This window comes from Odocoileus virginianus, unplaced genomic scaffold (assembly GCF_023699985.2).
Source record: "Odocoileus virginianus isolate 20LAN1187 ecotype Illinois unplaced genomic scaffold, Ovbor_1.2 Unplaced_Scaffold_2, whole genome shotgun sequence".
NCBI lineage: Eukaryota > Metazoa > Chordata > Mammalia > Artiodactyla > Cervidae > Odocoileus > Odocoileus virginianus.
This window is the reverse complement of record NW_027224264.1, coordinates 7,337,641-7,350,371: the sequence shown is the minus strand read 5'-3', so window position 1 is coordinate 7,350,371 and position 12,731 is coordinate 7,337,641. Positions and strand designations below refer to the sequence as shown.

General features: G+C 38.7%; 1 protein-coding gene across 1 annotated transcript; it reads left to right on the top strand.

Moving 5' to 3' along the window:
* The first annotated feature begins 10,847 nt into the window (after positions 1 to 10,847).
* On the top strand, positions 10,848 to 11,694 carry LOC110123886 (nuclear transport factor 2). Its single transcript, XM_070462311.1, has one exon. The coding sequence runs from the start codon at positions 10,899 to 10,901 to the stop codon at positions 11,280 to 11,282; it is 384 nt and encodes a 127-aa protein (XP_070318412.1). The 5' UTR covers positions 10,848 to 10,898; the 3' UTR covers positions 11,283 to 11,694.
* The last annotated feature ends 1,037 nt before the right edge of the window (positions 11,695 to 12,731 follow it).

Here is a 12,731-nt window from a genome sequence, read left to right as displayed (position 1 = left end):
GACTTAAACACTTGAATTTTGGGGGACACAAATCAAATCATAACAACCCATATGGAAAGAAACAGAAGTAGCTATAAAGATTACCAATACATTACCTTTGTCCAGCAATTCCACTTCTGGAAATTTACCCTACAGATACAAATGACATAAAATGGCATGCATATGAGATTATTCATTTCAAACTTGTTTATTTATAATAGCAAAACGTTTGAAATGACCCATGTCATTAGGTGACTTGAGTAAACTATGTTTCACCTATTGTGCAAAATCATACAGCTGTAAAAAAAAAAATCAGGAAGCTCTCCAAGCACAGCTAAGGAGAAATCAACAATGATATACGAAGTAAGAAAAGGCAGGCACAAAACAATAGCATGCTACCTACATATGAGAAATACATTTGTATTTACTTGTACAGTATTTGCATAAAGAAACACTGAAGGCAAAATGAAAACAAGAAAAACTAATAAAATTGGTCACTGATAGGGACATTAAGGGTGCACAGAATAGAAGGGACAGAAGTGGAAGTGAGTTTTTCCATATATTCTTTTTACATAGTTTCCATTTCTAAATCACATAAATTCAAAAGTTACAATTGTTATGTATAAAGTTTTCTAGTTCAGCCATGAAATTTCTAGTACAATGTGAGACTAACTCTAATTAATCTTTCCACTTTTTTTTTTTTATCTTTCCACTTTTAAGAATCCCTACTTTCAGTTTATGGAAGCTACATCTAGGGTTTTCAAATCGTGCTCTTGTGAAATAAAGAAAATCTCCAGGGGTTGCAAAGGCTTTCTTTTTATTTTTCTTTGAAGAAAGGAAGCGAGTTTAAGAGGGCTAGAGCAAGTCCAGTTGGATTTGACGTTGAGCAAAGAGGAGATCGTCCAGATGCTATCGATCACCAGCACGCAGCAGCACACACGCCCTGTGGTGTGCATCACTTCAAGCAAACAGAAGTGTGCCCTGCTGAGAGTGGGGGTGCCTGGGTGGGGGTGGGGGGACCCGAGCGCACTGCCTCCAGCTGAGAGTGAAATTCCTTGAGAAAGCCCCCTTCCTGTCACAGCACCCACAGCACTCTGAGCCTGCTCGCAGCCCAACGGCCTCTCCGAGAATGCTACATTTAAAAGTGCAGTTTTTGGATGATTCCCAGAAGATTTTTGTGGTTGATGTAAGTGGAAATCACATTGCTATTATTCCTTTATTATTCATTCAATAATGGTCATTTGTGGACAGCCCATTAGCTGGCAATATTATGTCTTCTTTAGGACCGAATGAAGGAGGACTGTGGTTTTTAGCTTTGGAAAAAAGAAATCTGTTTTTAATATCACAATGTAGCTCATGCTTTCCCATTAACTTTTCTTCTAGAACAGGTTCTCTTTTCTCAAGGGATAACAAAAGCAAGTCTTAAAGATATGTTAAATATTTGTAAAAAAATAAATAAATAAAGCAGTAATAACTTAGTTGTCCTACCCCAAAAGGTGTTATTGCTCATTGAAATAATTTGTCTGTGAGTCTCACCCCGTGAATATTTGTGGGGAGAAAGCTGTGGTTCTGAGGGAAAGGAGAAGGGGAAAGCTACCCTCCTTTTCTGAAGAAAACCTGTGGGGTTTCAGGGGGTGGGGGGTGGTGGGTAGAATTATGCAGTCGTAATGAGAACTTCAGGAAGTAATGACAAGTATAAAAGAGAAAAATAGGATAAGAGACTATTTAGTTTGATTTAGTACTTATAGTTCAGGGTTCTTCATATAATTCCTAGCTACATGATGATTGCGTACAATTATACCTCATCTCTTCAAGAAAGAACAAATGTATTAAGCACATCATTTGGGGCTCATCTTCCAGTATCTTAAGAGATGTACATTTTGGTGTCAGAATTTATGTATGAGCATTTGGAAATGTTCTACAATTTTATTGGAATCAAAGCCGCTATTTGCTCTGATATTTACATTAGCTACTAACAAGGAACAAATAGTTCACTTTCTTTGAAATTCCTACAAAATGTTGGCTGTTTTCTTTTATATATTACGTGACAACTGCTGTTGGGTGTGGGGGTAACCCATTTTTCAAATAAGTATTTCATTTTTATTTGAATCATGTGCTTTGTGGGTGATGGTTGCATGGTTTCAGCTGCTGTTTGGCTGTCTCTTCCTTTCACTTTTATTTGCAAAAGGCATTTCTAAGTCCATGGACCTGAATGATTTGTTTTTGTAGCAAATAGCTTCCATTAGAGGTATGAGGCATTTCCTATTCTTTCTTGGAACCATATTTAAGGGGTGGAAAATGTCTTTTGAGTAGTTTATCCATTTGCAGGCTGGTGGTGTATGCTTGCAGTGCTCTGGTACCTGAATTAGGGAGCTGGGGATTCAAAAGACACTGCTTTAGGCTAAGTTTTTAATAATAGATACTTCAAGCAACTCAAAGAGAAATCTTTGACAAAAAGTGACAGAAGGCCTTTCTGAATGTACAGTTCAAATGCAGATCCAGTTAAATGGGGGTGAGGGGTGGGAGGCACAGTACTATAGTGTCACAAAATTCACCTTCCGAGGAGCTGGTTCTAGCAACTTGAAGCCAGCATGATTTGGCTTGAAGTCAGACTGTCTCTTTCCAGCTGCAACACATTGTGCTCCTTGGGAAGATAATGGCAGAGATTTGATACCCGGCAATTCGGGTGTCACAACATCTGATCCTGTTCGCTCTGTGGCGGGTTCCTCTGTAAGTAGCAATCGTGGCGTTACCGAGAGTGGCAGTAGCACTAACGGCAGTCCCTCGGGCAGCTTTGTCTTGAGGGAAATGGAGCCTTCAGTCAGCTTCCAGCCATCCAACAGGATCTCTCTCCTTAACAATAGTAGACTGACAATGAAAATGATGATGATGATGGTAGCAGTAGTAGTGGGTCCTCAATGAATGCCACTTTAAAATTTAAAAAGCAATTTCACCTCCATTAGTTCATTTGATCCTCCATTCCACCCTGTGAGTGAAAGTAGGCAAAAGATGAATCTTTTCCAATTTTGCAAATTAAGAGAAAGGGGCTCAGGGAGCTCAAGTGACGCGGGCAGGATTACATAGCATAGAAATGCAGAGCCGGGGCTTCAATCCAGGGCTCTTCCTATGAGCCCACGTACAACTGGATCTGAAGACTCATCTGTCAGTAGCTCTCTGTTGTTGTTGTTTGGTCACTCAGCCATGTCTGACTCTTTGCGATCCCACGGACTGCATCCCACTAGGCTCCTCTGTCCATAGGATTTCCTCAGGCAAGAATCCTGGAGCAGGTTGCCATTTCCTACTCCAGGGGATCTTTCTGATCCAGGGATCGAATCTGCATCTCCTGTGGGTTCTTTAACACTGAGCCACCTAGGAAGTCCCAGCTGTTCTCTAGTCCTGTAATATTGCCATTGCATGTTAGTTTCCATGGCCCTTAAAGGGCATAGAATTTGGCATACAATGAGCCTTTGATAATTGTTACCAACCAACTGGTAGATCCTTATTTCTTTGCCCATAGATGAGGAGCTACATGAGAAAACGATTCCTAGAGCTCAGGGAGACCATGGCATGAATCTTTTAATTGATTCAAAAGTTCACAAAGCAACCTAAACCTGTTATCTTTTATGAGTATCCTAGGATGAAAAAAATGCTTGGAACCATAGTGACAAGAACCGTTAGCAGGTAAGGATAGCCACATGGAGGGGCTTTTGATACAAAAATTGACTGAAGCCTCAAGAGGCATGGGTCAGTCCCAGGGACAATTGTTCTTCAAGATAAAATTTAAGAAAATAATTGGCTTCATGGTGGCGGGGGAGGGGGGGGGGAGTGATGGCATCTTGGGCATTAGTGTTGATTTTATAGAAAGTACAGTAGTAGAAATATGAAAAGCACACATGATCAGATAGAATAAGGTCACCTGGATTAGACTAATTGACATCCAGAAGCCTTTATTCCACTCTTACTAGCATCATCTATATGAATTTGCTGGTGTCTAGGATCTGGCCCTGAACTACAGCCTCAGGAGCCTTATTTGTCAGCACTCCACAAGATCTGAAGTCAGACAACGATATTTTAAAATCAGGAGGCCAGTGTTACCATTTATGGTAGGATTTGGAACACTAGGGTCCTATCATCAATTACATAAGATGCTTAAGGACAGAAGAGTCAGATTTAAAGGAACTGGATTTATGATCTAGTTTGATGGCTTGATAATGAATCCATCTCCACAAAGGCCCTGTCATTGACACCTTTTAGTCACTTATTCATTCGTTTAGTCATTTCATTAACGAATTACTGTTGAGGTTCTAGTATGTTCCAGGCCCTGTTCTGGGCACAGTCGACTCTACAATATGAGCAAGGGAACACTCTCGCCTGGGCAGTGCTGGCTGGGAGCTGCCAACTTGAGCTTCACTGATTCCTCCTCCTTTCATTGCATGGTTGAAAAACTCCTTTTGTGATTGACCTGTTTTTAATTTGCTAATGCCTTCAATTAGATTACTGGGAAGAGTGTCTGGTCCCTGAAATGTCCTGGTTTTTTGAAGTTTGTTTGCATATGTGTAATCTGAGACACTGGGTGTTGATATTTATAGATGAACACTGAGATTATTAGTCAACCTTTTCCTTTCTGAATTTCCAAGAGTGTTTAGGGGATGCAGGATAGATATGGGATTCCAGAATTGCTGGAATGTGCCCACTAAAGTTTAATCCAATGAAGAAAATGTATTTAGTAAAAACCTCATTTTACTTTTCTAGCCAATATATTTGATAAAACTGACCATTGTTAAATAGCAACAGCATGTTTAGTCCAGAATGATGATGGGATTGGGTAAACAGGAGGATAAACAGAATAAGGTAATGATTTTAGAAATAATTGACGATTTTAGTATAAATTCAGTTTGCCTCTTCAACATGGGGACTATGACTTTTCTGGATAGAAAAAGGGAAGATAAGACCAAAGCTAGGGCTTTTGAGCTCTCAGAAAGAATAGAAGGTCAGGTTTCTAGCTTGACTAGGAACCCTCCTAATACTCACACATACCAGTAGCAGTAATGAGTGTCCTCGAAGAGTGATCTCATTTTAAGCCTGAACTGTTTGCTTATATGAGGTTTAGATAGAGTTTTCAAAACAATAATCCAGTCACCATAGTTGACACAGTTCTGTCTGATATGCCCCCTGCTTGCTGCAGTTCTCTCTTTGTAAAAGCATAGTGAAGGGGAAGAACAGCTGTTGTTTGTGAATTTCCAAAAGTACATTTTACTTTGATGGTTTTTGGAAGCTAAAGTCAAAATAAGCCATTTGAAACATCTCAAGTCTTACACTTACCTGACTTACACTGCCAGTACAGTGAGCGTACTGGCCAGCACAGTGGGTACCTAGTGGCTTCTCGGTGGGAGAACATAGTGAGCCAGTTCACTCCATGCCCCTGGGAGCCCAGCATAGAGGCCACCAGGCCTCATTTTCTGAAAGACGCAGAGGGGAAGCGTTGCCAGGACTGAGCCAGGACTGCCAGGACTCCTATTCAAGCTAAATAAGCAAGCCAAGAATCGCCTACTGATTTGTTCTTATTGGTAGTGGTATTTACACTTGGGATATTTGTCCAGGAGCTGTTTTTTGCAATTTGTAATGAGGAGGGAGCTTTTGTAGTTTTGTCAAGAACAAACTAGATACCCCTCCCCTTCATAAAGCAAAGCTCTTCTAACACGAATGGAATGGAATTGCTCTAGTGTAGTAAAATGTACCTGGATTTGGGGTTACAGAAACTGCCCCACTTTAGGTGTGTGATCTTGGGACAGTCACTTAACCCCTTATCTCCCAGAGTTGTTGTGAGGAGTGATATAAATGATATATATCTGGAGTCCGATATAGCAAGGCAAATTTTGACTCTGCTGCTTACAAGCTGTGTGAACTTGGGCAAGTCGCTTAGCATCTCAGGCTTAGTTCTGTCAACTCTAAAAACTTGGACTTGGGGTATCAGGAAAAACTTTCCAAAGAATATACCATTTAAGTTGCTGAGTAGGAACTAAGGAGGTGAAGAATGGGAGCTAGGGGGAAGGGGGTTGTATGGTGGTTATACAAAAGAAAGATTGAAGACCAATGTGCAAAAGAGAACATGGCCCTTTCATAGAAAAAAAAAAGGTCTCTGTGAGCAAAGAATGGAGTGTGGACAGAAAGATGGGTAGTAGCTTAAATTCAAGTTGAAGCAGAGGTAGTCAGCAGCTAGATCATTTGGGTCAAGTAATATATATATATATGAAGTTTGAGCTTTATCTTGAAGATGATAGAGAATCAACAAAGAGTTTAAGAAACTCAAAATGGGGCTATTAGCATCTGATAACTCACTAATTTGTGCATTTCCTTGCTCATATAATATTTAATGAAATATGTTCTAAGTGTTGGAGATGCCAGGTAGAATTGTAGTACTAATTTCAAGTTCAGTGGCTCCAATTTTAGATAACCAACCTCTGTCCTAAAACATGTGCCCAAACATCAAAATTCTGGCCTGATAAGGAATTGTGGAGACAGGAAGGATGGATACAAAAGACATTAATGACATAGAATTACTAGAAGCATTTGATGTCAGCCTGGATACAGGAGATGAGTTGAGGAGTCTAGATGACATCCAAATTTCTGGCTCAGATAATGGTTTGAATGAGTGGCCCTCATCCACCAAGAAAGAGAACAGAATAAAAGGAGAAAGTTTAGGATGGGCAAGAAGTTTTGGATTTATTCATGGGAATATTCATGGGAATAGGGAAAGAGAAATATATCTGGAGCTGCACAGATCTGAGTTCTAGTCTTTGCTCTAACAATTGTAAAATTTGTTCTAATTGTAAAAAAAGATTTTATTGAAGTCTAGTTGATTTATAATGTTGTATTAATTTCTGCTGTACAGCAAGTGATTCACATGTATATATATATGTATATATATGCATATATACATATATATATACACACATATATATTCTTTTTCATTTCTTTTCCATTATGGCTTATTACAGATATTGATTATAGTTCACTCTGCTATACAGTAGGACCTTGTTATTTATCCATCCTATATATAATAATTTGCATCTGCTAATCCCAAACTCTCAATCTATCCCTCCCCAACCTGTCTCCCCCTAAGCAACCCCAAGTTTGTTTTCTAAGTCTGTCTGTTTCTATTTCGTAGACAAGTTCCTTTGTGTCATATTTTAGTTTCCACATATAACTGACATCATATGCTATTTGTCTTTCTCATACTTTGCTTAGTATGACAGTATCTAGGTCCATTCACATTGCTACAAATGGTATTATTTCATTCTTTTTTATGACTGAGTAGTATTCCTCTGTGTATATATCATATCTCTTTTATCCATTCATCTGTTGATGAACATTTAGGTTGTTTGCATGTCTTGCCAGCTCTAACAGTTTTAAGATGTGGAACATCATGAGTCACTTCACCCCCCTAAGTCTGTGTACTTAGCACCAAAATTGTAATAATCATAGCATGTACCTCATAAATGCATTGTAAAGATGAATGAAATACCAGAAGTAAGGTTCCTGACACAATAATGTGCTCAGAGCATGTTAATTCCTCTCTCCCTTGCTTTCAGAGCTCTTCATTTCTATGCTTTGCAAACCAACAGAGAACAGTCTTTCATTCCCAACTTGAAGTTTCTTTTGCTAAAACTTGTTGCAGCCAACCTCCAGGCAAAATAGAATTGTGTTTCACGTGGTTTGCTCTTCCTCCGTGGCTTCCTGAGGTTATTATCCTGCTTTTCTGAGCAGTTTTCCCTTTTCTTAGTCAGCATCCCCAGGAGATTTGTTCTTCCCCCTTGGAGTCATTAATCCTATGAGGGTCCATGAAAACTGTCTAAAGTTACCTAAAATAATGGTGGGTTTCCTTTAAGGAAGCAGATGGAAACAGCTAAGTCCTTTATCTTTAATGACATTTAAAAAACATTTTTTAATTTGATACTTTAAAAAAAATTTGAGGTCCATTTTTAAATTAAGGCATAGTTGATTTACAGTATTATAGTTTCACATGTACAGCAGTGATTCAAAATTTTATAGATTATACTCCATTTAGAGTTATTATAAATATTGGCTATATTCCCTGTGCTTTACAATATATCCTTGTTGCTTATTTTATACACAGAAGTTTGTGCCTCTTAATCCCCTACCCCGTCTTGCCCCTCATCCTCTTCCTCTCCCCACTGGTAACCACTAGCTTGTTCTCTGTATCTGTGTCTGTATCTCTTGTGTTATATTCATTAGTTTGCTTTCATTTCTAGATTCTACATACAAGTGATAGCATATAGTATTTGTTTTCTCTCTGACTTATTTCACTAAGCATAATGCCTTCCAGGTCTATCCATGTTGCTACAAATGGCAAAATTTCATTCTTTTTCTTCTACCTGAGTGGTATTCTATTTGTGTGTGTGTGTGTGTGTGTGTGTACGTGTGTGTGTGTGTGTGTACACACCACATCTTCTTTATCCATTCATCTGTTGATGGACACTTAGGTTGCTTCCATATCTTGGCTATTGTAAATAATGCTGCTATGAACATTGGGGTGCATATGTCTTTTCAAATTAGTGTTTTTGTTTTCTTTGGATGTATACCCAGGAATGGATTTGATGGATCATGTTCTATATTTAGTTATTTGAGACACCTCAGTGTTTTTCATAATGGTTTCATCAATTTACATTCCCACCAACAATGTTCAACTGTTTCCTTTTCTCAATATCCTTGCCAACATCTGCTATTTCTATTCTTTGTGATGACAGCCATTCTGACAGGTATGAGGTGATATATTTTTTATTTTTCAGTTGCTAAGTCATGTCTGACTCTTTGCAACCCCATGGACTGCAGCATGCCAGGCTTCCCTGTCCTTCACTATCTCCTGGAGTTTGCTCAAATTCATGTCCATTGAGTCAGTGATGCTGTCTAACCCATCTCATCCTCTGCTGCCCTCTTCTCCTTTTGCCTTCAATCTTTCCCAGCATCAGGGTCTTTTCCAATAAGTTGGCTCTTCACATCAGGTGGCCAAAGTATTGGAACTTCAGCTTCAGCATCAGTCCTTCCAATGAACATTCAGGGTTGATTTCCTTTAGGATGGACTGGTTTGATCTCCTTGCAGTCCAAGGGAACTCTCAAGAATCTTCTCCAGCACCATAGTTTGAAAGCATCAATTCTTTGGCGCTCAGCCTTCTTTCTGGTCCAACTCTCACATCCATACATGACTACTGGAAAAGCCATAGCTTTGACTATACAGACCTTTGTGGCAAAGTGATGTCTCTGCTTTTTAATACACTGTCTAGGTTTGTCATAACTTTCCTTCTAAGGAGCAAACATCTTTTAATTTCATGGCTGCAGTCACCATCTGTAGTGATTTTATTGGTTTTTTAAATGTTTTTTGATGAAGTTTAGTTAATTTATAGTGTTGTGTTACTTTCAGGTATACAGCAAAGTGATTCAGTTATACACACACACACATATATATATATATATTCTTTTGGCTTCTTTACCATTATAAATTATTATAAGATATTGAATATAGTTTTCTATAAGTAGGTCCTTGTTGGTTATCTATTTTATATATTTTATATATAGTAGTGTGTATATGTTAATCCCAAATTCCTAACTTGTCCCTCTCCCAACTTCACCTTTGGTAACCATAAGTTTATTTTCTATGTCTGAGTCTGCTTCTGTTTTGTAAATAAGTTCATTTGTATAATTTTTTTAGATTCCACATATAAGTGATATCATATGATATTTGTCTTTGTCAGTGTATCTCATTGCTATTTTTTTATTTTTATTTTTGCTTTTATTTCTTTTATCTTAGGAGACTGATCTAAGAAAATATTGAAATGATTTATGTCAGAGCATTTTTGCCTATATTCACTTCTACAAGTTTTACAGTTTCATGTCTTATATTTCCAGTCATTGTGAGTTAATTTTTGTATGATTCAGCAATTCCACTCTTGGGCATATATCTAGAAAAGAAGAAAACTCTAATTTGAAAAGATGCATGCACCCCAACATTCACAGCAGCACCATGCACAACAGACAATACATGGAAGCAACCCAAATGTCCATCAACAGATGAATGGAGAAAGTTGTGGTATGTCTACACAGTGGAACATTACTCAGCCATAAAAAAGATGAAATAATGCCATTTGAAACAACATGGATGGACCTAGAGAATATCATACTAAGCAAAGTAAGTCAGCCAGAGAAAGACAAACATCATATAATACCACCCATATGTGGAAGCTAAAAAAGGATACAAACTAACTTATTTATAAAACAGAAACAGACCACAGACATATAAAACATGATAACTTCCATGTTATCAAAGGGGAACAGGGGAAGGATAAATTAGGAGCTTGGGATTAACAGATACACACTACTATATATAAATAGATAAACAACAAGATCCTACTATATAGCACAAGGAACTATATTCAATATTTTGTAATAATCTATAATGGAAAAGAATATGAAAAAATTTTTATATATATATGTATATATATACATATATTTATATACACACATATCACTCTGGTGTACAGCAGAAATTCACACTGTAAATCAACCATGTGCATGCATGTTAAGTAATTTCAGTCATGTCCAACTCTTTGCAACCCTCTGCACTGTAGCCCGCCAGGCTCCTCTGTCCATGGGACTCTCCAGGCAAGAATACTGGAGTGGGCTGTCATGTCTTCCTCCAGGGGATCTTCCCGACCCAGGGACTGAATACTTGGTTCTTATGTCTCCCGCATTGGCAGGCGGGTTCTTTACCACTAGCGCCACCTTAATGTGCACAGTTAATATATTCAGTAACCCATGAGAGATTAGAAAACTTCAGTCCAGGCCACCGCTGCCACCATTGTGCCAGCCCCTTGGGTCTCAACGAGGCCGGGTGACGCTCCAGAATGGGAGACAAGCCAATTTGGGAGCAGATTGGATCCAGCTTCATTCAACATTACTACCAGTTATTTGATAATGACAGAACTCAACTAGGCGCAATTTATATTGATGCATCATGCCTTACGTGGGAAGGACAGCAATTCCAGGGGAAAGCTGCCATTGTGGAGAAATTGTCTAGCCTTCCATTCCAGAAAATCCAGCACAGCATCACGGCGCAGGACCATCAGCCCACACCAGACAGCTGCATCATCAGCATGGTTGTGGGCCAGCTCAAGGCCGATGAAGACCCCATCATGGGGTTCCACCAGATGTTCCTATTAAAGAACATCAACGATGCTTGGGTTTGCACCAATGACATGTTCAGGCTTGCCCTGCACAACTTTGGCTGACCTCCTCCCAGCCAGGCACTCATGCTGTTTCCTCCTCCCTCCTCTTCCCGATACTATTCACACTCCTCCAGATGCTCCAAATATCATTCACAAATGAGCAGGGCCGCGGTGGGCGTGGGCGCAGTGCGCTGCTGCTACCGAGGTGTTGTGCATGATGTTTGGACGCTAGACTAGTTGCATCTGACAGGAGAAGTTTGTGTTGTACCAGCGCATGCCTTGGAAAGACTTAAGTAATGCAAAAGGTTGTCTTTTTTTTTTTTTTTTTAATCTACTGACAAGTTGCTCTAGTAACCCAAAGAAGTGAAGGAGAAAGCAGCTGCCTCACCGCCCAGATATTGATTTGTTCAGATGTTTCAATGCCTCATGATACAATAAAACCACGAAAATTTTCTTAAAAAAAAAAAAAAGAAAACTTCAGTCCATTTGGAAAGGTAAAAAATGAAAAATGCAAGTGTCTCTGCCAAAGGAGAGACTTTTTCTACATACTGTATTTAGGAATTCTTTTTACATCTACATTTAAATTTCCTTCATTGTGGAAAAGAGTTGCACAGTATTAAGTGAACTTAACTAGAATTAGCTTTAACTGAACATATTTGCCCATGCACAGGTCTCAGTGTATGTAAGTCTAGCTCAGACTTTCACAGATTCAGGATTACGAAACCCCTTTAAGCCCCTAAATTGTAACACCCCATGCTCTCAGTTGTGATTTTAATTTCAATCCACTTTGCAAAGTGTCCTCATTGCTGTTTTGATTAGCATTTCCCTGATGATTAGCAATGTTGAGCATCTCTTACATGCCTGTTGGCCATCTTTACATCTTCTTTAGTAAAATGTCTATTCAGGTCTTCTGCCTATTTTAAAAATTGGGTTGTTTGATTGACTTATATTAAGCTGTATGAATCATTTGTATTTTTTGAATATTAATCCCATATGGCCAAATCATTTACAAATATGATTTTGCATTTTCTTTTATTCTGAATTTCATTTTGTCCCTGGTTTCCTTTGCTGTGCAAAGAACTTTCAAATTTAACTGGTCCCACTTGCTTACTTATTGTTTTGTTTCCTTTTCCTGAGGAGACAGATCAAAAAAATATTGCTACAATTTATGTCAAAGAGTATTCTGTATGTTTTTGTCTAGCTAGGAGTTTTATGGTTTCCTATCTTACATTTAGGTCTTTAATCCATTTTGAGATTATTTTTGTATATGGTCTTAGAGAATGTTCTAACTTTATCCTGTCATATAGCTGTCCAGTTTCCCCAGCACCCCTTATTGAAGAGACGATCTTTTCTCCCTGAAGTAGGAAATGGCAACCCACTCCAGCATTATTGCTTGGAAAATTTCCATGGACAGAGGAGCCTGACAAGCTACAGTCCATGGGGTCGCAAAGAGTTGGACATGACTGAATGGCTGAGCACACACACACCCATCTTTTCTCCATTGTATATTCT